Source organism: Opisthocomus hoazin, chromosome 13, assembly GCF_030867145.1.
Source record: "Opisthocomus hoazin isolate bOpiHoa1 chromosome 13, bOpiHoa1.hap1, whole genome shotgun sequence".
Classification (NCBI taxonomy): Eukaryota; Metazoa; Chordata; class Aves; order Opisthocomiformes; family Opisthocomidae; genus Opisthocomus; species Opisthocomus hoazin.
The window spans coordinates 28,038,234-28,062,893 of NC_134426.1; the positions used below are offsets into that span (position 1 = coordinate 28,038,234).

The 24,660-nt window shown below is 51.1% G+C and overlaps 1 protein-coding gene across 1 annotated transcript; it reads left to right on the forward strand.

Annotated features, from left to right (window-relative positions):
* Nucleotides 1–24,436, forward strand: MYO1H (myosin IH). The gene is made up of 31 exons (XM_009932741.2): nucleotides 1–153; nucleotides 1,215–1,330; nucleotides 2,306–2,504; nucleotides 3,030–3,110; nucleotides 3,538–3,717; nucleotides 4,800–4,898; nucleotides 5,230–5,343; nucleotides 5,656–5,727; nucleotides 6,329–6,448; nucleotides 7,539–7,606; nucleotides 7,927–8,032; nucleotides 8,407–8,487; nucleotides 9,966–10,057; nucleotides 11,473–11,567; nucleotides 11,789–11,835; nucleotides 12,067–12,147; nucleotides 12,624–12,729; nucleotides 13,004–13,121; nucleotides 13,409–13,522; nucleotides 14,503–14,579; nucleotides 15,089–15,157; nucleotides 15,822–15,906; nucleotides 16,491–16,650; nucleotides 17,359–17,442; nucleotides 18,000–18,093; nucleotides 18,852–18,907; nucleotides 19,430–19,565; nucleotides 20,659–20,726; nucleotides 21,106–21,203; nucleotides 22,198–22,297; nucleotides 23,757–24,436. Exons 1-31 carry the CDS (start codon nucleotides 28–30, stop codon nucleotides 23,781–23,783), a joined length of 3,069 nt encoding a protein of 1,022 aa, XP_009931043.2. The 5' UTR covers nucleotides 1–27; the 3' UTR covers nucleotides 23,784–24,436.
* The last annotated feature ends 224 nt before the right edge of the window (nucleotides 24,437–24,660 follow it).

The following is a 24,660-nucleotide window of genomic DNA, read 5'->3' on the forward strand; positions in this document are numbered from 1 at the left end:
GAAGTGGAAGACAACACTGATGCAAACATGGAAGGGGCTCTGATAGCCCGGGACAGAGTCGGGGTGCAGGACTTTGTGCTGCTGGACTCCCACACCAGTGAGACCGCTTTCCTCAGCAACCTTCGCAAGCGGTACCAAGAGAACCTCATCTATGTAAGTGCTGGTCCGGGGGGCTCACGCAGCCTGCGGCGGGTGAAATGTCGCTAGGTGTGGCCTTGCTGGTCAGGTTGGGGAAGCAGAGCTGTGTATATGCGCCTCTGTATCCAGCAGCAAACCTTGCCAGAGGTTGGTAGCACCCAGCAGAGCGATCACCCAGTAGCAGTTCATCTGCTTTAGCTAATGAAAATGGTAGTCTGGGCTTGCTCTAAGCTGCCTTACAAAGTTTCAAACAATATGCAGTAAATAGTAAGGGAATGGGGCAGTGAAGCTCTATCTTTGAAGGCAAGGCAGCGCTGGGCACGGTATCTGACTTGGCTGAGAAGCGTCGAGTGCTGCACAGCGCAAACTAAGGCGGCTTGACAGCCACGTCCGTAGTTCAGGAACCCCAGGGTCAGACACTGGCTTACAGCAGCAGCTAAGCACGTCCTCTGTCAAGTGAGGACTGGTATTGGTGTAACACTCATGCAAAGAACTGAAAAGAAGGTAGAACAGGGCATTCTGAGGGGCTAAAAATGTATACAAAGATGGGGAAATGTGATGTGTCCTGAAATATGTTCTTTGTTCATCTTTCACAGTTAAGAAAGCATTTTCTCTGTGGAACGGCTGCCTGTGGAGTAAACATCCTACTTTGCTTTCCTTAGTGAAGCAGAGCTGGGATAGTAAATGCATTGTTACGTTAACTTTAATCTAAACAGGAAAAAAATCCCATAAGCGTCATGAGATATCAAGACCTTGTATATAAAACACAAGGCTCTAAGCTTGCTTTTATTGTTCGACTCTGCCCTCATCTAGGCAGATTTTGGAAGAAGTTTGGTGTTGGCTTTGAAATAGTGAAGCCTGGGGAGGGTCGGGGTTGTGGTTTTCAGGGTTTTTTTGTCTGTTTAGTTTTGGTGGTGTGGCTTTCTTTTTCCTTTTCCTTCTCTCATAACAAGTTCTGTGCCATCCTTTTCAGCTGATCTTGCATAACGTCCCGATGTACTCGGCTCCTCTTTTGGGAGCCACCATTCCAATGATGGAAGAGGTTTCTGACCTGTGTGCCTTCTTTCTCCCTGCAGACATATATTGGCACTCTTCTGGTGTCTGTCAACCCTTACAAAGAGCTGGATATCTACACTGTGACACAGATGCAGCTTTATCGAGGGGTAAACTTCTTTGAACTGCCACCACATCTGTAAGTAGAACCTTTGGGATTTCACTTTATATTGATAAAATATATATTATATTGGGGGTTCTCTGTAACGCTGAGAGCTAGCGACAAGGATGGGTATCCACAGTCGCTAGGTCTGGTGAACGCTGATGTTCTTATCTTCCCGTAGGTGAGGAGGTGTTTGTCTTCTAGCTGACTGAGAACAAAAGGGGAGCAAAAAGATCGCAGATGTGGTGTTGGGGAAACCGTAGGGGAAGAGTTATCTTGAGGATAACTGTCCAGACTGGTGCTCGGTGTGTCCTCCTTGTTACCCGTGGTCTGCAGTCAGGCCACTGCCTGACTGTGTCCGTGTGCATCTCAACACCTTTTCCTTCCGTTGTCCAAAGCACTCCGTCGTCTTGCCTCGCCCTTGGAGGCCCCGCACCAGTGCAGGCAGCCGCAGGACCAGCACAGGGCTCGTGCACAGCCTGCGCTTGGACTTCCCGGGAGGGGAAGGAACCTGGGCTTCCCAACTCTGAGCTGGAATTTTTTTCATGGTCGGAAGTTGAGTGGTTTGCTGAATAGGTTTTTCTTTTTTCCTTCCTTAAGTGGCATATTAGTGAAAGCTCCACCACTGGTTATCTCTGTATCTGCCTCTGTCAGCAGCACTTGAGATCTTCCCTTTACTGGAAGCAAGATTGGCTCCTCTGCTTTGGAAGAGGGAGTCTCTGCTGCGTGTGAACTGTGTTCACCAGGAATACATGCAGCCTGTAAAAGTCCTACAGGAACAGTGCGGGGGGGAAAGAACAAGCCCTGTCTGTCTCTCAAATGCAGACAGGGTTTTTAGCATGACACCTCAAGTCAGACTCGCGTTTGGAGCTCTGCTTTCCCATCACGCCCAATACTTGTAATGTTATAGACGAGGAGCAAGTACTTCTGAAAAACCTTTGGTGCTCTGCCTCCCATTGCCATTTCTAACGGGTTCTTCTCCTCTGAATTCTTCTTGTGATCCCTGCTCAGATATGCCATAGCCGACAACGCCTACCGGGTGATGTGCAGCGAGTACAACAACCATTTCATCCTCATCTCCGGGGAGAGCGGGGCTGGGAAGACGGAAGCGTCCAAGAAGATCTTGCAGTATTACGCAGTAACCTGTCCAACGACGGAGCAGCTGCAGATCGTCCGTGATCGTCTGCTGCTTTCCAACCCTGTTCTGGAGGTAAAAGCTAAAGCAAGGTACAAAATGCAGAAGTGCTGGCATCGATGGCCTCTCTGCACAAGGCTGTCCTGCAAGCCCACCCGCCTGCACCCAGGAATGGCCTCCTGTTCTACGTGTGTTTGCGCCGGTGTAGCCAACACAAATAATAATGCACGTTCAGCCTCTTGGCAGCACAAGCGCTGAAAGAATGCTTGAGATTTAATTATCACCTAATGTTTAGAAATTTAAACTTAGGTTTTATAGTGGAGGATAGCTGAAACCTGGGAGTACAGGGAAACTGTACACCACACAACCGTTCCTCATAGCTCCAGTTACGGGTCCTGTAAGAAAGAGCTATAATCTGTTTAGCTGAATTCCACATTAAAGCTAGGGAAATACGTTAGTTTGTATTTCTTTAATCCCACTAAATTCAGTAGGAGGACTCAGCTGACGCAGCAAATCTTTGTTACTGGAAGTTTTGACCCATTGTGGGTGTCGGGTTCTCAGTAAGATGAGAAGTGACTTCATCTGTCTGTTTATCCGTAGGCTTTTGGAAACGCAAAAACTCTGCGTAATGACAACTCGAGTAGATTTGGGAAATACATGGATATCCAATTTGATTTTAAGGTGAGAACAAACTTAATGGACCGCTATTGAAATAAGCCGTATCAGTGAATATCCTGGACACTTACCAGGCAGCACAGAATTTATTAAGTCTTACGCTGCAGATTTCTGAGCCTTTTTTTACAGGCGTTGCATTTTCCAAGTAAAGTAACTAGTTCTACATCCTGAAAGCTTCCTATATTGCTGGCAATGCTGCCAGCGCTCGGTAGGAAGCTAACGTAGATGGTTGTAAAGCACGAGTTACACTAGGAGGACAGCAAACTCCCTAGGTACCGCTTGTTGGATTCTAACTCTTCAACACAAGATGGCAGATAGGTACCAGCAGAAGCGTGCTTCTCCTGATGCTGCTCCTCGTTCCTCGGGGCGGAGGAGCAGCCGTCGCAAGGACGCGATTGGCATCTGTTGGTGCCGATCCGCTTTGTTCTGCCAGGGAGCTCCAGTGGGAGGGCACATCCTCAGCTACCTGATCGAGAAATCCCGAGTTGTCCACCAAAACCACGGAGAGAGGAATTTCCATATTTTCTACCAGTTACTAGAGGGCGGAGACAAGGATCTGCTTTGCTGGCTTGGGCTGGAGCGCAACCCCCAGAAGTACGCGTATCTCATCCAGGTTGGTGAGAGCTCGTCCCTCTCTCTGTATCCCATGTCTCAAATTGTAGGGATTGCAAATGCAGCTTTCCTCACATACCAAGGGTGCTGCTGAGAGAACCTGCCACGTGTCACGGTACCGGCAGGATGGGTGCAAACAAATTGGCACTGAGGCAGTCGCATGTCGCTCTTCCCTGGGTGCTTTTGTAGCAGGAGCAGCTCTAGCTGTGAGGGCCTAAGGATGCGTGAGATCAGTGGCTGACAAGGGATAATATCTCTCGTTGGGTCAGCTGAGAATAGTTGTGGGGCACAAACAAGGTTTTGGGCAATGTGACCCTGTGGCAGCAAAGCCATCAGAGCTTTAAAAAAGTCACCTACACCATTAGTAAGCATGCTGGTGAAGTCCCCACGTGTGGCGGGTGCAGAATGGCTCCCTGCTGCCGTCCATACTGCTGCTGCGAGAATGTAAACGCTGCAAAGCAAATGTCACCAAACCAGGCGATGACCCTGGTCCCCCTCGTATGGCCAAGACACTTCTTGATTCATTGAGGAGAGTGGTCTGAGCTACTCAACAGCAGAGTATTATCTGTCTGTAAGCTATACGTTGTATGAAGGCATCTCTTCTAAGGCTCCCGTGTCAGAACCTGGAATGAAATGAAGTTCTTGGGATTTCTGGACCTCGTATTACAGAGGGCCATAGGTATAGGTATGCAATACACAGCTCACTTCGTGGCAGTGCTCTCAGCTTCCCTTCTTCTTTGGTAGTTCAGAATAATTAGGCAGAAGATACTATTGCTATAAAAATGGAAGATGGCTGTAAGGGTAAGCTCTTCACACGCCTTAGCCATTTTATGGTAATCACTATCCAAGCTCAGTGCTTCAAGTTATCTGAAGTTTTAAGGACAAGCTGAAAAATCTGGTCGAATGAGCTACTTCCAAGATTAGGAGTGAAGTAAACTTGCTAGCTAGCTGCAGGCTACATCTATGCAGGCTGAAGAAACTGGAAGTGAAAGCACTATGCCCAGCAGTGTGCTGTGCTTGTTGCTGACAGTAAAACTGCTTTGCCAATGAATTGTACTAATTCATCTTTCTTTTACCGTATAGGGTCGATGTGCCAAAGTGTTTTCTATTAATGACAAGAATGACTGGAAAATAGTCCGCAAAGCTTTTTCTATCATTGACTTTACTGAAAAAGATATAGAGGTATGCAGGGTAGAAGGGACGGAGGCCACCTAAGGGGGCTTAAGCAAGGAGTGGGCTACTGCCTTTCCTTAAAGGTGATGGAAGCAGTGCTGCTTGGGAGAGGCGTGATGGATGGGCAGGGTGTCATCTGGGGGGCACTGAGGGAGCGGGTGGGTGAAGAGCTCTGTCGCTTGGTGCAGCACGATGGCTTCGTGTGTCTCTGCAGCAGGCTGGCGGGCTCGCCTCCTGCAGCCGAGCCAATGCTCTGTCTGTTGGCGTGCGGAGGGAAGATTCGTAGCATCCCGTGGAGCTGCGGGAACCTGCTTTCTAACGGGATATCTCTCGCTCTTAGCATCTCTTTGGAATTGTTGCTAGCGTCCTGCACCTCGGGAACATTCAGTTTGAAGAAGACAGCAATGGCCACGCCATCATTCGCGATGGCACGCAGATCAAATGGATTTCGAAGGTATCTTTTTTCTGAGATAGCATCAGTATTACAAGTGCTATGGGGAAAGCCTTAACCTTGCCGTGTTTTTCTCTGAAGGACAAAATGTTCCCAAAAGCAGGATGATTGCTGTATAAATACCCATTTCTTGATAGAAACTGTCTTGAATTTTCTTTTCTCTGTAGCACGTCTCTCTTCCTTACTTATTGTTGTTCGAAGACGAGCGTGACTGGGAGTGGGCTGGGGGTTTGTGCCCTACCGATCACACGATGCTGCGTGCTCAACCGTCTCCTGCAGGCCAGGCTCTGAGCGCGAGTGTTTCTTTCCCCGCAGCTACTGGGTGCCCACTTGTCCATTCTGCAGGAAGCTCTCACCCATCGGAAGATCGAAGCCAGATCTGAAGAGGTACCATTGGGGATGGATGAGGAGCTCTGCTCTTAGCAGTGTTACTGTAAAACCTGGCCACTCTGGCTGTCTCTCTCCTCCTCCGTATCGCCTTCCTCTTCCAGCCTGAGGCATTAAACTAAAAAGTATTCCCAGTATCAGAGTTTTACTGCTGAACAAGGTAGTAACTGCTAAGAAAGGCAGGAGCAGGGGCTTGCAGGCAGCCCTGCGTTTGAGCCAGGCAATTTTCTGTTGTTCAGTCCCTGGAGGGCTTCCTGGGACACCAGCTACACAAACAGAGGAAAGCACTGGTAAAAACTGTTCTTTGAGCATTTTGTGGCAAGCTTAATAAAATAAAACGAAAAGGAAGTCAGAATACTTTCCCCACTTGTCAAAATTGGTGCTCTGCATGACGTAGTATCACGATTCTGCTGGCTTGTGGCCGTACACCAGGCTGAAGCGACGCTGATGGTAAATAAAGCTGTGGGCAGCTGCAGCTCAGATAGGCTGAGCTGTGGTATAAGACAATATGGCTGGTTCTCCAAGCCACAAGCATGAACTGGCTTTGCAGGAGTTTGCTGGGATCATCTGTGGTGTTTATCATCTCTTCATTTATTTTTAGGTCCTGAGCCCACTGAACGTGGATCTGGCGTTCTACGCTCGGGATGCAGTAGCAAAGGCGATTTACGGACGGACTTTCACTTGGCTAGTCAACAAAATTAACGGCTCCCTAGCCAACAAGGTTGGTTTCTTGTCTAGTGTCCTCCTAGGCACTGAGTGCTCTTCACGCGCTGAGCAGGGTTTCTCCAGTGAGGCCCCACAGCACTCGTCACCACAGATCTTGGCTGCTTGATACTGGGTATGGGGGCATCCCACAGCACTGAGCTGGAGAACTGTTTAGCTGGGTGTGGAAGGTAGTGTGCTAACGTAGTTTTAGCAGTTCATTACCTGGGGAGGAACAACCTCATGCACCAGTACAGGCTTGGGACGGACCTGCTGGAGTGCAGCTCTGCGGAGAGAGGGACCTGGGTGTCCTGGTGGACGACAGGTTAACCATGAGCCAGCAGTGTGCCCTGGCTGCCAAGAAAGCCAATGGGATCCTGGGGTGCATCAAGAAGAGTGTGGCCAGCAGGACAAGGGAGGTTCTCCTTCCCCTCTACACTGCCCTGGTGAGGCCTCATCTGGAGTACTGTGTCCAGTTCTGGGCTCCCCAGTTCAAGAAAGATGAGGAGCTACTGGAGAGAGTCCAGCGGAGGGCTACAAGGATGAGGAGGGGACTGGAACATCTCCCCTACAAGGAGAGGCTGAGGGAGCTGGGCTTGTTCAGCCTGAAGAAAAGGCTGCGAGGGGACCTAATAAATGCTTATAAACATCTGAAGGGTGGGTGTCAGGAGGATGGGGCCAAGCTCTTTTCAGTGATGCCCAGTGACAGGACAAGGGGCAATGGGCACAAACTGAGGCACAGGAAATTCCGTCTGAACATGAGGAAGAACTTCTTCCCTCTGAGGGTGACGGAGCCCTGGCCCAGGCTGCCCAGGGAGGCTGTGGAGTCTCCTTCTCTGGAGATATTCAAGACCTGCCTGGACAAGGTCCTGTGCAGCCTGCTCTGGGTGTCCCTGCTTCAGCAGGAGGGTTGGACTAGATGACCCACAGAGGTCCCTTCCAACCTCTGTGATTCTGTGATTACCCACTTTAAAGTGGCTACTCCGTTGACATGTGATACAAAGCTCTCCAAGAGAAAGCTTAAACTTGGGTGAAGGAAGCAACGTGGAACACGCAGGGAAGAAGCATCAGCTGAAGCAGCGAGTACAGAGCAACCGTGTCTTTAACAGGATTCGACTCGGAAAACGGTTATCGGCCTGCTGGATATCTACGGGTTTGAAGTGCTGGACACAAACAGGTATCAGCCGTTCCCGAGGCATGGGGTAAAATGGGGGGCATGTGCTGCAGACCTGTGTGGCTCCATGAGCGTACTCTTGTCCTGCAAGGCAAGCCACAGGTGACTGCAAAATCAGAGTGCACCGGGTCAACTGAACCCTCTGGTGAAAGCTCGGACTGCTCGCCCAGAGCTGAGCCGTTGGCACAACAGTGGGGGAGGAATGGATGGGTTCGATCTGTAGCGAAGTGGGTTGTCTGGCTTCAAAACAGTAGGTAGTGGTGGGAGAAGTAAAACTGTCCACGAAATAAAGAAAAACTAATGCTCATTTAACCCCTCTGAAGCTTTGAGCAGTTCTGCATTAATTACTGTAATGAGAAGCTTCAGCAGCTGTTGATTGAGATGACCTTGAAAGCAGAGCAGGAGGAATATGAACTGGAAGGAATAGAGGTAATTTGTTATTTCCCCCCTCCCTTTTTTCTTTGAACTGCCATTACACTGAATGCTTTTGATCGTCAGTGAAGATGGCATCCTGCTTTTTTCTTTTTATAGTTTGCATTGTTCATGTGGGAAGTACAAGACAGCCGTGGGTCTCATTCTGTAACACTTCTTGCAGTGTAATTTAGCCTAGATTTAATTTGCATCACCTAAGAAAGGAGTAGGACGTGCCCCAAAGGTCGGGTCAGCGGTGACTCTTTCCCCAGCAGCTCAGTCAGTCCCAATTCACTACACTGATCTTTTTAGTGGAATGGGAGCCTGGCTTCAAAAATCTTAAAAATTGCAAGGAAAAGATCTTTTCTTCCTTTTTTTTCTCTTATTTCCAGTGGGAACCAATTCCATATTTTAATAATAAGATCATCTGTGACCTGGTTGAGCAGAAGCATAAAGGAATCATCTCCATTCTGGTAAGAACAGAATTCCTCCTGCTTAAATTAAAATGCCTGCCTGTGCCCTACTGTAATGGTCCATAATTGTATTTTTTCCTCTAATTGTGTGATCTGTCTGCATTATTCAGAATGTAAACAAATAGACCCTGTAAACAAAGACCCAGAAGATTAAGGTAGAGGATCTGCTTGCTAGAGAGCTCTGGGTTTTAAAGGCAGCGTGCTGCTTCCACAGCAACTCTGGGCGCTTGAGAAGGCAGACCTAGGCCATGCTCTCCACATCCTGCCTGGAAACACTGAGACATGGGAGGTACCTGCAGCAACCTGGCTGACTGTAGTCAGCAACAGGGATGGGACCCAGGCTGCTTCTGGGTCCTGGTAGAGAGACTGCAGAACCCCAGGCGTGCTTCTCCATAGCCACCTGGAGCCGGGTGTCCAGGCTCCTGTAAAGACGAAAGAGGACAACTCGTCCCATCCATCTGCTGACGTGACTTGCAAGCCTCGATGCCGGATGCTTCAGAAGGGCTCAGCTAGGAGAGGCACCTGGGAGCTGCCTCCTTCCTCCCCAGCTGCAGATCTTCCTCTTGCTCCCTTGCCCTGCAGTTGTTACTGCTCCTAGAAACACTGATCTGAAGAAGATCCTCTTTGTGCCTTCACAGGGATACTGGGAGCGATGGGAGAGGCTGAAGGCAGCTCTCCTCAGAGCCTTTACCCAGAAGCTTGTTCCCCAACGCTGAGTAACGCTTTGTGCTTTGATAAATGTGCAGCTCCACAGGGAGGAGTCTGAACACACAAGCTAACTACTGCAACGATATTTTCTTGAACGCGAGCCCTAATTAGTAAAAAATCAAGTAATCTTCTTGTGGAGACTTGTAGCCAGACTGGAAGCTGAGTTGTCCCTTGCCACCACCTCTGACATGTCCACAAAGCTGGGAATTTCTGTCACCTCGGTACAGGAGGCCAACGATTGGTACATCGTAATCCAGAAAAGGTGCTGCTGGAGCTCAGCGTTAGCTTCGCGGTGCAATGGATTGCTCTTTCAGGCATGGCTTTTCCACACAGAGTACAACTGGGCGAGCAGGGGGAGTTGTGTTTCTCAGGTTAGAAAAAAGTATTCTGTAACCTTGTCTTCCCCCTCCAACTCTGCGATTCATCCAGGCCAAGAGTCCTTCCGGTCCTTCTGGATGCTGGTGTCTAACAATGTCATCTTTCTCGCTGGCTTTGCTGAAATGAACTACAAATAACAAAGGAGGAGGCAGGGCATTGCCAAATTTGGAAGAAAAAGCTGGATTTGACTTGACGTAATTTATCTTGACAGTTCTACTGAAAACAGAAAAACAAAGCTCTAAATTTAACTAGGAAATTGCTCGTATTAAGTAGAATTCCTCTCAAATTGTAACCAAACTCGTTGACTTTGCATAACAAAGTTTGCACTAAGTAGTAGTGAGGAGGGAGTAGCCTGTTCAGAGCAGCGTTTGATCCGGTGCCTGCTGTTCCAGGATGAAGAATGCTTACGACCTGGCGAAGCCACAGATTTGAGCTTCTTGGAAAAGCTGGAAGAGAAAGTAGGAGATCATGCCCACTTCGTGACGTATGCATTTACGCTCTGTATCCTACCGCAGAGGAAACTCTTCCCATCTCTTATCCATAACAGAATATCAGGGAGGGAACAATTTTGGCTTTGTAACAAAGAAAATCAAGCAGCCCATCCGCTGTCTAACGTTGTAATGAGCTGTGCTGGTAGAGTACGACCTGGGGTTCTGGGGAGGTGGTGGTGGGGTTCCTGTCTCTTTAGCAGTGTGATACTGCTCTTTAGTTTCACACCATGCTCAAATTGGGGACTGATCCTGTAAAGACTAGATGGCTTTGGCCCATGAGGGTTAGATAACCTTGGCTGTAGATGGCTTTGTCCCCCACTGACTCCAGGGAAAGCTGAAGGTATGATGACGAGGAGCCTAGTGCCCCACGCTGTGTGGGGTACATAAGCATTTTTAAAGGGCCCATCTCAATATGTGTGAGCTTTGGGTATGAAGAGAGAGGAATCACAACCCTGCTCAGATCTCCCAGATGAGTGGCATTCTGGTTAATGTTCAGCTTGTAGCATTTTCAGCTGTGGTTTTGGTGGCAGATGAAGGCATCGGTGCTGGGCTGTTCCGGCAGCTCCCAGCAGAAGCCTGGTGAAGGGCTTTGACAAGTCATCAATTCAGAGTCACGCTGCTGAATTGTCACTGTTTCTACGTATCTGAAGTTCATCACAGCCAAGTAGAAAATTTGTAGCCAACTTCCTTGTCACCACAATGTGCCTTCATACTGTTCTGCCTGATTAAAAGCTTTAAATAGCAGCGCTAGAGCTGCTTAAATGGGATCTGTACTTGGCGATGCTCTTGGAAGGGAACTTTGATGTACTAATGTGCTGTTGTGACACACGACTCTGCTGTCAGTGACTGCTTGCAAAGCTGAAACTCAAACTGTTAAGTTGCTCCTTTTTTTCTTTCTTTTTTTTTTTTTTGTTCCCCAGGAGTCCTTGCCTTCTAAAATTTTCCTGCTATTCTTGAAAATTTTGATTCCTCCTTTGTATTTGGGTTCTTGTTTTAGGGCAGAATAACTCAGACAATACTTCCCTCCCCCTCCCCCCCAGCTTCACATTGAAATTGAGGAAGCTGGTGATCTTTTCTTCACATAGGCAATGAGCATGGATTTAAATGAATGTTACGGGAAGAAATCTTCATATTTCTGGGAAAGATGATCATTGACAAATGGCAATGGGTCATGTTCTGAGGAGCTTATGGTAGCTGACTCCCGTTCTCTGCTGCCAGCTGTTCAGAATGGACAGATAGATGATAATTTGATTATGGGCTGTAACTGTACAGTCAGAGCCACGTCAGTAGGAACAAACACTAGGCTCCCAGCTCTCCTACAGCTGCTTTTTGCGCAGGTGACTTGCTACAGGCTGAGGAAGCCTGTTTGCTGCTCTTCCTCTTGGTGTGTGTTTTGTTTTCCCTGCAGTCGCAAGCTTGCCGACCAGCGAACACGGAAATCCATTGACTGGGTGGATTTCCGCCTCCTTCACTACGCAGGAGAAGTCACCTACTGTGCTGTTGGTGAGTGTGAGCAAAGCACCAGCCTAGAAGTTACCTGAGCTCTTAAGCCAATGTAGTAGATGTTAACTTGATGGGACGATGAATTATAAAACATCTCCCTGCTGAAGGCACTGTCACCTGGAAGTCTTAAAAGTGAATGCAGGGAGAATTTTGAGGCTACAAATGTCCAGATTTTGTGATAAAGTGTGTAGCCTCAAAAAGAATGACTTTTTTTTTTTCAGGATTTCTGGAGAAGAATAATGATCTACTGTACAGAAACCTGAAAGAGGTAAGAACAAAAAAGGGTGCTGTTCTGTTACGTTACTTTGCTTGAAGCAGAAATGTGCTACAGAGATTAAAAAGATCTTCTGCAAAAAGCAACAACATCTATTCCTCCCTCGCGATGCTCGCCAGGCACCTGCAGGTGTGTCCTTGGAGCTGTGCTGCTCGAGCTCAGGAGCATCGCAGTGGGAAGAGCAGGGCTGCTGAGTCAGGCACCTTCCCCTTTCTCCTACTCCAGGTGCTGTGCAACTCGAAAAACAGCATCGTTAGAGACTGCTTTTTACTCTCGGAACTCGACAACAGGAGGAGACCAGAGACGGTGAGTTCCATCTGGAGTCTTAACTTTGAATATGAACTCAACTTCCAAGTCTTGATTAAACCACTGATCATCCTGTCCTTAGTCCTGAATTCAGGGGAGTGTTTTGCTGGTGTTACACCCCTGCTAGCTTCCTGGTGGTCGAACAGTGATGTTGCTGAGGCGGCAGCTAGCAAAGTGACTTACCTCGATGTCATTATTAATGCATCCTTCTGAAACGAGCCCAGGCCAAGCATCCAGCCATAGGCAGCTTCCAAAGGGCTGCCTTGCGTGTCCGGCTGCATCCAGGGGTTCAAATATTCCAGCTAAGCACTCTGTCCAGGTAACTTATGACTGACTACGCTTCAAAAGCTCTGCGGTACTAATGCCTACATCAGCCTTTCCCTTACAGTTTTAAGACGGTTGCGGGGAGTGAGTTGATTTCAATTACTGCAGCGACGAGTTGCAACGCTAAGAAAGTTCTTTCAATGTCGTCTTAGGTTGCAACCCAGTTCAAAAACAGTCTGACGAGTCTTATAGAAATCCTGATGTCCAAGGAGCCTTCTTACGTCCGATGCATTAAACCGAATGAGAACAAGGAGCCTGGTAAGACTTGGGCTGAAGACACAGTCGAGATAAAGGAATGAAGCCAGCGAGACTTTTGCTTGTAGCTAGGCACAGCCTATATATATGCTGTATATATGCTCTGTGTGTGTGCATACACATAAAAAAATATTAAAAAATCTTAGTTAAGCTAGAAGCAAAGTTATAACCTTGGATAACTGTCGATTTGCTACCTTCCTTTCTTGTCCCACTGCATGGACAAGTGAGTGAGCTTCCACAGACGGTGTTTACCGGCAAATGTGTGTTCTCGCTACAGGGAGGTTTGATGACCATCTGATCCGACACCAGGTGAAGTACCTGGGCCTGATGGAGCACTTGCGGGTGCGACGAGCCGGCTTTGCGTATCGGCGGAAGTATGAACTCTTCTTGCAAAGGTAAGTGGAGATGCCTTGTCCTCTAGCCAGGGAAACCTGCCCTCCCACGGGGGCTGCAGAGCAAGACTTATTCAGATGTCAAGTCCCAGTGACAGGAGCTGTGGAGGTGTCAGCAGACACCCTTCTGCATCAAAGATAACCCTTGTTTGTCTCTTGTCTGTATCCATTTTGATCTGCTTTGGCATCCTCTGCCTTGAACAGACCAGTAGGAGTTTGGTGGGGAGAGTTTCAGGAAGGGGTTCCTCAAACATCAAGCCATTCGTGTGGATGTCTTGCTGATCTTTCAGGTATAAATCCCTCTGTCCGGCTACCTGGCCACACTGGCATGGGCCAGCAGCTGAGGGTGTGGAGAGGCTCATCAAGCACATTGGTTACAAGCCGGAGGAATACAAATTAGGAAGGTAAATTCCCTTTCACGGGCTGTGGACTCTGCTGGTTGGCCGCATGGTGCTTGCCCTGTTTGATCCCCTGTCCTGTCTGACCACAAGCCACCACATGGGCCTTCCTGGAGAGCTGCAAGATGCGGTGGTGTGAACAGAGCCCTTTGGCTTGGGCTGTGCTTGACCGTGTGAACGGGGCGGACCTGCCTGGGTCTGCAAACCTGACAGCTTCTGATTAATGGCTTCTTTAGAACAGGCCAAAGTAACCTCTCTCTGAAGGTATGCAATGCACAGGAGCAAGGAGGCAGGTTAAAAGCCCAGATGCATTGGTTTCCTCTTCATTTTTACCCTCCTGTTTCCACAGAAGCTTGAATCCAGCCAAGTTTCTTCCATCTCTGGGTTAGGGGAAACGGGCTGCCTTGCTTCAGCTCCAGGTCTCCCTGCGTGCTTGGGCTGCCAGAGGCAATTTGCCTGTCTTAGGCTTGGGTTTTTCTCCTAAATGCCTTTTACAACCGCTCCTGCACCACAGCCTTGTCCTCCCTGCTAAGGACAAGGCTTGGGGCAAGGCAGGGCTCTCTAATGTCACCACCAACCTGTGGCTATCCAGATCCGTGAATTAGTGTCTAGGATAGCGGCTAAGGCAAGGAAAGCTGTTTTTTACTGCGTTTCAGCTGCTTATCCTGAGCTCCATAGCTTCTGTGAAGCTTGCAGGGATGCCAGCGTTGAGAATTACAAGTTGTATAAGGGCAGAGGTCTCCACAATGCACCTTCTGGGGCACCTGGGACCTTGCGCAGCGACTGATGTTTGCTTCCTTCCCTCTCCCTGCCGCCCTTCGCCGAGTCCTCTGCACCCTTTCGGGACGTGCTGGCTGGCTGAATGAAGAGTGGTCGTGGAAGGAGATGTAACTTGTCAGCGTGGCAGCTGTTGGAGGGCTCAGAGCCTGGTTAGGGCAGCTGAAACAGGGCCACTGCGAATAAGCTGTTCATGGTCTCTCTTTCAGAACCAAAATATTCATTCGTTTCCCAAAGACTCTGTTCGCTACTGAAGACGCGTTTGAATTCAGGAAGCACCTGCTAGGTATGGTGCCAGTTCCCTGCATCTATAGACAGGGGCTGGGTGAACCGTGTTGCTGGGCTCCCAGTTCACGAGGCAGATGCACCACGGTGAGAGCCAGGACCGCTGGTCTGCGTAGCTCTGGGGAGTCCAAGGAAAACTGAGTGGTCTTTTGCTTGGGTGGGGTGAAACCACTAGCTATAGTGCATGAGTTCTGGATACATATCTCCTCTAGAGCTCCTCGGTCCTACCAGTAACTGTTGGTCCATGTCTAGATGTGCTGAGTACCTTTCCCTGGGACTGGGATAGCACCCGTCTCATCCTAGTGCTGCCTGTTTGTACCCGCTCGAATCGCAGAAACGCGTGGGGCTGCCGACGAGCACGTCCACCTAAGTGGGGCTGCTTCTGGCCCCACTGGTGTGTTGGCACCCTTGTTCTGCGGTGCTCATGCAGACCCTCCCGTGCCTTGGCACGTGGTGTCTGACCACTGGTGATGCTGTCCGTACGAGCAATGTCTCTGCTTTTCCTGCCAGTTTCAAGACTACAGGCCAAATATAAAGGATGCCTTGGAAAGCGAGAGTACAAGAAGAAGAGAGCAGCAGGTACGGGCTCTGGTGTCGAGGATTCTCTGCTTAGGGCCGTGCTTGCCAGCAGGACGTGTAGCTTTGGGAGGTCACACATCCATGTTGCTGCAGATCGCGCTCGCAGCTTCCCTGCAGGCTGTGGGCGCTGGGGGCTGACGCAGGGGCCAGCTGTATGAGGAGCACTCGCAGAGGTTCCTCTAGTTCTGTTCAGCTCCTCAACCATCTGCTGCTCTTGGTGTCACCCAGGCATCAGCTGGGCGAGCGGCTCTGTGCAGCAGCGGCACCCTGTGCTGCTGCACCTGCGGGGATGTTCTGGGGTACCAAGGGGTTGCTCGTTAACTGCCGGGGAGAGGAACCCTCCCACCACAGCAGACAGACTGATAAATAATGCTTCAGGCTCAGAGGACAGCTTCGAGATGAGCTGCTTGCTGTGTGTAGGGGACAGCGGGAGGCTGAATGATGACAAGGTCTGGCACTGCCTTGGTGTTGAGCTCCACAGTGCAGGTGGTACCGGATCAGCCGGTTATGATGGAGAAGAAAATCTTCTAAACTTCTTACTGTGAAGTTCAGCTGATGGGAGGAGCTGCAAAAGAGCCAGTTATAGCTTCTGCTATGTGAGTTTAAAGGGTGGCATGGCACTGGACCTCTGATACTAACACAAGGACCTGACTCACCCTTGCAGCTATCAAGCTGGAGGCTTGTTGGCGAGGAGCACTGGCGCGGAAGGAGGCCAAGAAGAGGACGTGGGCGGTTCAGATAATCAGGAAGTAACTATCGCTGCATGGTGGTCATGGGGAGGGTTGTGGGTGGTGGGTCACAGCCTGGTGATGGTCTCTGGGCAAGGAGTCCAGAGCACTGACAGTGCAGGGAGTCTAAACCATCTCCTTCACACCCACTTCTAAGCTAACGTTGTAGGTAGGAGGATGGTTGTCAGAGGAGGGTTGGTCAGAAAACCTGTCACCTCTTCAGGAATTCTCCGACTTGCACCAGCTTTGGTTGCTCTGCTGGTTTGTATTGTACGAGGGATCTCCAAGCCAATCCTTTGTTTGCCTGTCCATTCTTTATATATGGTCCTCCATCTCATCTAACTTAAACCCAGCTCCTGAGTACTGTGTCAGGAGTAGTGCCGATCTTCATTTTTGACTCCAAAGCACTGTATTTTGGTCAACAAAACTTGGAAAAGAAATGTTAATATTTGGAATATTATAAAGCTTAAGGCTTCCAAGGTGACAGCGTTCCTGAGTCGGCGTCAATGATCTGTTAGCCTGTCATGTGCCTTCTGTGACTTGCCTTTCACTTCCGTTGATTGCTGGATGTAATGTGTAAGTTCTGGCTTGGACATGTTCTGTAGGTTCATAAACGGCTTCATCAATCGGAAGAAACCCCTTTGCCCAGAGAATGTCAGGTTTGTGCAGCTTGTGCAGTACAACTACTTGATGAAGCTCAGAGACCACGTTCCAAAAAACGTCTTGGACAAGAGCTGGCTTCAACCTCCTTCCATCCTGGAAGAGGTGAGGGTTGCCGCAGGCTTCGGGAGCGGGGAAGATGGCTCCTGTTCTCTGGTCAGAGGTGTGCACGCTTCATGTAGGAAGGGAGCAGTGGTCTTCTGCTGGCTTGTTCTCTGTCCAGGCATGGTGGTGGAGCCTCTGGAAGACCCTGAGATCCTCTGCGCTTGGGGGAGAATGGGAGTGGGAGGAATGGTGCCGCTGCTGAAGTTTCTGAGGGAAAGGAGGGAGCTTGGTGCGTTTGTTTTAAGCAATGGGAAGGAAGAGGCACTGGTGGAAAAGTGAACTTCTGAGCCCTTAAAGACACAATTAATCCCTCGATGTTTGAAGCTTGCGGCACAGATAGACCTGTGGCCTTTCATCTTGTTGGGGCTTGGGCAGGACAGGCAGCCTCAGTGCATGAACCGGACAAACTCTAATGGCTTCCAGCAGAACCCTTACTTGGAAACAGCTGCTGGCATCTGCTCTGGGCCCCCGGTCCTGCCTGCAGCCTGGCTCGGGCCCAGAGCAGATCACTCCCGCACCGGCTGTGGTCGGGGCTTGGTGGGCGAGGTGGGACTGGGAATTAGAAAGCTCGGAGGGAAGGTCAGGTGAAGAGCAGTGCTAGTGGCACGCTTGCTTGCACCGGGCAAGGGTTTGTTGGGACTGCAGCGGGAGCTGCTCCCACAGCTTCACTGTTTTTTTTTTCTTTTTCTTTTGCTTTTTTTAATGTAGACATCTGAGATGCTACAGAAAATCTGCGTGAGGAACCTAGTAAGGAAATACTGCCGAGGTGTTACTGCTGAGAGGAAAGCGCAGGTAACGACTACGCGGAATGCAAACACGCGAGTTAAAACCCGCTGTGCCTGGGTGATCCCTGCGAGCTGCCCGAGAGCAGACTGACGGACCCCGCTGACGGACCGCGGCTCCCCTCCCCGGGCAGACGGAGCCTGGTGTCAGCTGCTTGCTTCGGTGGCCCTTGCAACGTACGGCGCGGTCCTCCTACGGACGCATGGGTCTGAATCTACTGATAATAATCTTTATATTTAATTATAAATTATTATATTATTATTATTTATTATTTATTATAATTATGTATTATCTTCAATTATAATAATAATCTATTGAATCTGATAATTAGAACTGCACTTCATATAATGATGGTTCTTTGCTAAATAAGAAAAATCTAAAGGGGCTACTTAGTCCCTACTACCCCTTCATCCGGTGTAAGGCAGGAGTAACCTAGAGGTGTTGGAAGCAACGCAGCGTGACTCGGGTAGGTACTGCACGAGGGCAAGGATGATGCTGTGCGGTGACAGCTGCTGACGTGACTGACGGGAAGCTCTGAGAGTGACGGCTGTCCCTTCTCGAAACAGTTACAGCAAAAAGTGGTAGCGAGCGCCGTCTTCAGAGGGAAGAAGGAGGGCTACGTGCAGAGCATCAACCAGCCTTTCGCGGACACCCGACTGAGTGAGTACCCAACAAACCCCCGAAGGACTTGGCCACGTGCCCCTTGCTCGGGGAAAGTTCTCTTTGACAAAACAGATTCAGTTTCTAAGAGAAGCTCCTGTCTGACGGAGGTAGCATCGCCTGCTGCGGTGGGGTCCTACCTTTGGGATTCCCTTGCCCTGTCGTGCTTACTGCCACCAAACGCGGTGATCGATCCGCCAGACCTTGTTCTCAGGCTGGGGGTACCTGGGATCCTGCTTGGGACAGAGCCGTAAAGCCAAGCAAAATTCCCTGGGGGGCTGGGAGGGGTCGGGGAGGCTGAGCGGGGACCGGAGCTGCTGGGAAGGAGAGGCACGGATCTTGGGAATCCCTGTGGTCGGTGTGAAAGGCACGGGAAGAAAGCCCCAGCCATGCGTTGGGAGGGCGAGGGGTCTGGGAGGCTGGGCGGGGTGTGGGCGAGGGGCTGGGGCCGCGGTTGGAAGCTCCCGGAGAGCTCCGGCTGGAGCACTGTGCGGAAGGGGAAACGCGTGCGGCGCTTCTCGGCACGAGTCCTTCTGCGCCGGGGGCTGAGCCGTGAGCAGACCCCAGCACAGCCAGTAACACCCAGAGCGAATGACTTGGAGGGCAGGAAAAAAATCACTGAAATGGGTTTTGGAGTAGCTGGAGGTGGACAAGGGCTAATGGGACGAAGACAATTAATGCAGCTCTGGTGTTTTGCTGGTGGGAGTGCTGGCTGTCTGTCACCTACAGTCTGTCTGTCTTTCTGCTTTGCCCCTCAGAGGAGAATGATATCAACCCCAAAGTACTGCAGCTCATCCACGGCGAGAAGATCAAGGTAAGGGAGGGCCGGCTGGAGCTTGGCAGCCCTCGACCCGGCTGCGTGGGACCCCGGAGCCGGTCGGTCGCGCGGACGGCGATCTGCCATGCCCCAGGCTGCCCCGCAGCCGTGCCTTGGCGGCAAGGCAGGCTGCTGAATAGCGGGGCAGCGAGAGTTCCCTTGCTTTTACACTGCAGACAGGTCTCAAAACACACCTAGACAAAAATTATTCAAGATTGCTTTTAATAAAAGCTTAAAAAACCCCATCATTAACCCCGTTTGGGCTGTAACAGGCAGGGGTGTGCACTGCGCTTCCCGTGGCCATGGCATAGAGGGCACAGGTACGCCGTCTTTCCCAAAGCTCGGTTCCGCCATCTGAATTTCCCAGTATAAAAACCCCAGCTGACCAGTAGAGGTGGGCAGCAGCAGTCATGAGCTGGGGTCTGCAGCTCTGCCATGCGATGCTGCTCCTCGCTGAGCTGCTCCCAGCGCGGGGCCCTGCGCCAGTGAGAAACGCTGACACCCCCTCGTTGTTTTCAGTACGTGACCCCCGTGATAAAATATGACAGGAACGGGTTCAAAGCACGAGACCGGCTGCTTGTTCTGACCCAGTCCTCGGCGTATGTGGTGGAAATGGCCAAGATCAAGCAGAAAATAGACTACGCCACTCTGAAAGGTAATGCTGGAGGTCGGCGTGGGGCTTCCCTTTTCTGCCAGTGACTCTGGGGGTGGAAAGATGACCTTCAGGAGCTTGATCTTTCCAAGTTATTTGAAGCAATGATCTACCTGAGAACGCTTTTTCCTGGGGGATGGATAAAGGGTCTGTGTGTCAGCAGGCAGGTCCTTGAAGAACCTTATAAATGGAAGAACCTTATAAACGGGGACCTTAGAAATGCCTGTAAATATCTGCAGGGTGGGGGTCAGGAGGACGGGGCCAGACTCTTTCCAGTGGTGCCCAGTGACAGGACAAGGGGCAACGGGCACAAACTGAAGCAGAGGAAGCTCCAGCTGAACCCGAGGAAGAACTTCTTCCCTCTGAGGGTGCCGGAGCCCTGGCCCAGGCTGCCCAGGGAGGCTGTGGAGTCTCCTTCTCTGGAGATATTCCAGCCCCGCCTGGACGCGGTGCTGTGCAGCCTGCTCTGGGTGACCCTGCTTGGGCAGGGGGTTGGGCTGGGGGACCCACAGAGGGCCCTGCCAACCCCTGCCAGTCTGTGATTCTGTGAAGTATAAATTATGAGTAAAAGGACACAGTTCTTTGAAATGCTTAAGTGCAGGAGGACTGCTGAAATAGAGGGGAGAAAAAGAAAAGGAGGAAAAAAAAAAAACCCCGACCAAACCCAGACAACCTTCCTACCCCATTTTGTAGGTGTTTTTTAATCCTGCCATTGTCTGAGCTGCAGTCCAGGGGTAGAATATACGCTTTCTCCCTCCTCCCTTACCAAAACAAAGGTAGCACGGAGAGGTTTGGAGCAAACAACTAAGTGCTCTGTTTAAATAACCGCTGTTGGAAATTTGTTGTGGACAAGTGGATGATAAAGTGCCCTTCAGAAGGCATCCTGAAAACTTAGATAAATTCTGCAAAGGAGCAGCTTTGCTGCGTCTCGCTCTAAGCAAGCGATGAATGTCTTGGCCCCTGGGAAGGTCCAGACCGCCCTCAGGGACGTGGCAGTCGGGGCTGGGGTCGCTGCCCCCAGCGCTGGGACGGTGGTGACGGTGGCGTGGAACTCTCTTGGGTGGTTTTGCCTCTAATTGCTGGGTTTCTTTTGAAGGTATTTCCACCAGTAACCTGAGCGATGGGATCGTAGTCATTCACGTGCCCGAGGACAACAAACAGAAGGTAGAAAATTGTGAGGCAGCTACTGGGAACTTGTGGTTGGAAGCAAAGTCTTGTAGCTGGCAATCCTAGTATGTTCCTGTTAAATGCTGGGATTAACCAGTGACTGATGCTCACTGGTTCTGTAATCAGCAAAGCCTTTACGGTGTTGCTGTCTTGCCATGAAAGCCTTCACTTCTCTTCTTTTGAGAGCCAAAGTCCCTGTAATTCCTCAACAGCCCCTGGCGAGGATGTCCAACAAACCGAGCTCGTACGCGACCGCTGTGATTGCGGCGCGGTCACGGCTCCGGCATTCGGCCGGAGCTTCTCCGGGCGCAGAGCTGCTGCGTGGCTCGCGCCGGGGCCATGCCAGACGACTCGGTGCCTCTCTCTTTGCTTCCAGGGAGATGCGATACTGCAGTGCGAGCACATCTTTGAGACAGTCACCAAGCTCTGCATGCTGGCCAACAAGCAGAACCTCGTTAAAGTTGTGCAGGGAAGGTAAGGAAGAAGTTGAACGGGCAGTACTGTGCAGGCTGTATTTTCTGGAAGAACCTGCTTCCAAAACCTTTGGGCCTGGACTACTGGCATCAAAACTCTTCGTGCCACCCCAGCAGACAGGGCCCTAAGCTGGTCAGGTCTGTTGCAGTAGCACAGTTGTTTTTGTGGCTGCCTTTTGTGGGCACAGGGGAAACAAGAAGGGATGAACTGGAAGAAGAAAAATCTATTCAAAACCATTACAACCTATTTGCCGTGCTAACGAAGCTTGCTTCTGGGATGGTTGTGGTTGTGCCTTGCTGTAGGTGTGCTGCTCTGCTCCAAGAGCTGCCCATGGCCCATCCACCTCAAACCCAAGCTTGTTTATAGGTGACTGTACTTTAAAAACACCTTTTCCAGGCTCCTGCTGATGTGACCCGGGCGTGAGGTGGTGGGTTCAGTGGTTTCACAGCAGATCTCATTAGCACCCCTCCGAGGAAAGCCTGCTGGGCTGAGCCTGCGGGTCACTCCGGGACAAATCCTCCCCTCCCTAAATGACTGCGACGGCCCCGCACCGGGGTTGCCGAGCCCAGGCACCCCCTCGGTCACGCCACGGGGCTCACGGCCGGTGGATGCGGTCTGTCTCTCGGATCCCTGCGTAAATTGAACCTGGCGTATGGAACCGGTACTTCTGCTCCAGCTTCTCTCTCCGGCCTTTGCATTTCAATTGTAATTAGATTCTGTGTGTTCAGTGGTTTTCTCCAGGTCGGATCTGCTTATCTTCTCGTGCTTAATTGCACCAGGAAAATTCAAATGCCCAGACCAGCAGGCATGCTCCGTTCATCAAACCCTCCTGGGCCGTGTGCTATAATGCAATTGTTTAGGAAATTTACCTAAGCTGGAGGGCTCTGATCTCCTCATCTAACGAGATTTGCCAGGGGAACAGAAATAAAGGGGGCTTAGAGCAAAGCCTGTTGCGAGGGAAGCATCTCACGGGTAATTCTGTCTGTGTTCGCAGTCTCCAGTTTCGCATCGGCTCTGGGAAGGAAGGGACAATGGTGTTTACTGTTGGGCAGGAGCCTCAGGTCTTCAAAGCCAAAAATGGACAACTCACAGTGGTAAGGCCTCAGCCAGGCACCGGGAGCACGACTTCTGCTTTCTCCTTTGCTGCTCAGCCCCTGGGGAATCACAGAATCACAGAATAGTAGGGGTTGGAAGGGACCACTGTGGGTCATCTAGTCCAACCCTCCTGCCGAAGCAGGGTCACCTACAGCAGGCTGCACAGGACCTTGTCCAGGCGGGTCTTCAATATCTCCAGAGAAGGAGACTCCACAGCCTCCCTGGGCAGCCTGGGCCAGGGCTCCGTCACCCTCAGAGGGAAGAAGTTCTTCCTCATGTTCAGACGGAACTTCCTGTGCCTCAGTTTGTGCCCATTGCCCCTTGTCCTGTCACTGGGCACCACTGAAAAGAGCTTGGCCCCATCCTCCTGACACCCACCCTTCAGATATTTGTAGGCATTTATAAGGTCCCCTCGCAGCCTTCTCTTCTTCAGGCTGAACAAGCCCAGCTCCCTCAGCCTCTCCTTGTAGGGGAGATGTTCCAGTCCCCTCATCATCCTCGTAGCCCTCCGCTGGACTCTCTCCAGTAGCTCCTCATCTTTCTTGAACTGGGGAGCCCAGAACTGGACACAGTACTCTAGATGAGGCCTCACTAGGGCAGTGTAGAGGGGAAAGGAGAGCGCAGCTGAGTTCTAGCAGGGGCCCTTTGTACGAGATCGGGACAGCTTGGTTCCTCCTACAGAGCACGTGCGAGACGTAACGACCCCGTCAGTCGCTACCCACCTAAGATCACGCGCAACAGATGGTCATCGCTGCGGTGGGAGTTGCAGCTCCTCGCCTTGCACATAGATTGTCACTGCCATTTGCTCATGCAGGGGAGCGTGGGAGAGGGAGCAGGGCTCTCTCCTGGCTTGGTCATTTGGGAGCATTTAGCCTGAGCCCAAGTTCAACGTGCACCTGTAAACGGAGGACTCTGAAGTTTGCCATCACTTGTTGCCTCCCTTGGTCAAGTTCTTTCTGAAATCGGTTGGGGGACGGAGGGAAAGCGTTTCTTGTCACCCAGGCAGCTCATCTGAGAAGGCAGGATCTGCCCGACTCAGTGGTGGTCCTGCCGAGACTGCCACGGGGGGGGAGAATGAATTCTGGCTCCGTATGTGGCTACGGGGAACTGGGGAGCTTTGCTTCTGCCCTTGCTCATGGTCAGGGGTGGGTGTGCTCAGCCTGCTCCATCGGCTGCGAGGCAGCGAGTGCGGCTGGAGGAAAGCTGGGGGTCTGCGGCTTCACCAGTGAGCTCAGCGGGTTTGGTGGTGGAGCTGACACTCCGAGGAAGGACTGCACGCCGAAGTGCAACGCCCTGGGGGCCCTGGTTCGCTGTCCTTGCGGCCCAGGGATGAAGGGAGCAGTCTTTGGATGCCAGCTGTTGAACAGAAACACCACCCCCTCTTTTCCCACCGATGGGACGCCTCAAGGACAGGACGCTGGTCCTTCGTGCAGCGACTCCTTCCTTTTCTCGTTGCAGGTGTCAACCCAGGCAAAGTCTGGATGACCTCTCCCTGGTCCCTGTCTTGGCTAGGAACGGCAAGGAGCCTGCAGGACGAGCCCAGCACTCCCCCCTCCCCTGGAAGCATCGATGCCACAGGCCTGCTGTCAGTGGAGAGTTTGCTTGCATCTTTTAGGCTGCTCTTTATAGCTTAAAACTACTCAGCTATAGCTAAATAAATTCCATGATGTTGCTGTTAACATTCCAGTGAGCACAGATGCTCATTCCACAGACCCCAAGGACCTGTTTAAACCCAAAGCTGCAGGTCCACACGTAAAACGGCCCTCTCAGTAAGGGCCAAGAGCTCTGACCAGTCAGGTAGCATTAAGATAGAAGCAAAAAGGCTTCTCTAGCTGTACTTTGAGATCAATGAAGCTAACTCTGGTCTGAAAACACCTTTTCTCTTTAAAAGCCTTTCAAAGCAGCAGCTCGTCCTTCAGCAGGCGCAGAGACCGTTCAATGCGGCAGCAGGGCTGGCACGGAGCTCTGAGTCGGTGCAGCAGCCTCTGAAGCTGCTCACCTGGAAACCTCCCTGCGCTGCTTTCTTGCCTGCTCTGTCCTTCTAGAGCACTGCTGTCCTGGCTCTCCCGGCACAGAGACCGAGGCAGTAGAATCAAAACCATCAAAGATGACCAACAGGGTTGAGGGAGGTTGCTGGCTTGGTGCAGTCCAGTCTCCTGCTGCTGAGGAACGTCCATCGCTCTCTGTGGAGCTGGGCTCTGCGAGGGGCAGCGCTGCTGGGGCAGCTATGAGGAGAGGGGGGGGGGAGACAGGCCTGCCCTCTGCTCCCTCCTGACGCGGAAGCCAGAGCTGTTCTGCCCCTCGCTGCTGCCTCACGTTGGGGCAAACAGCTCTGGCTCCTGCTCCAGCTCGCTTCACCCGG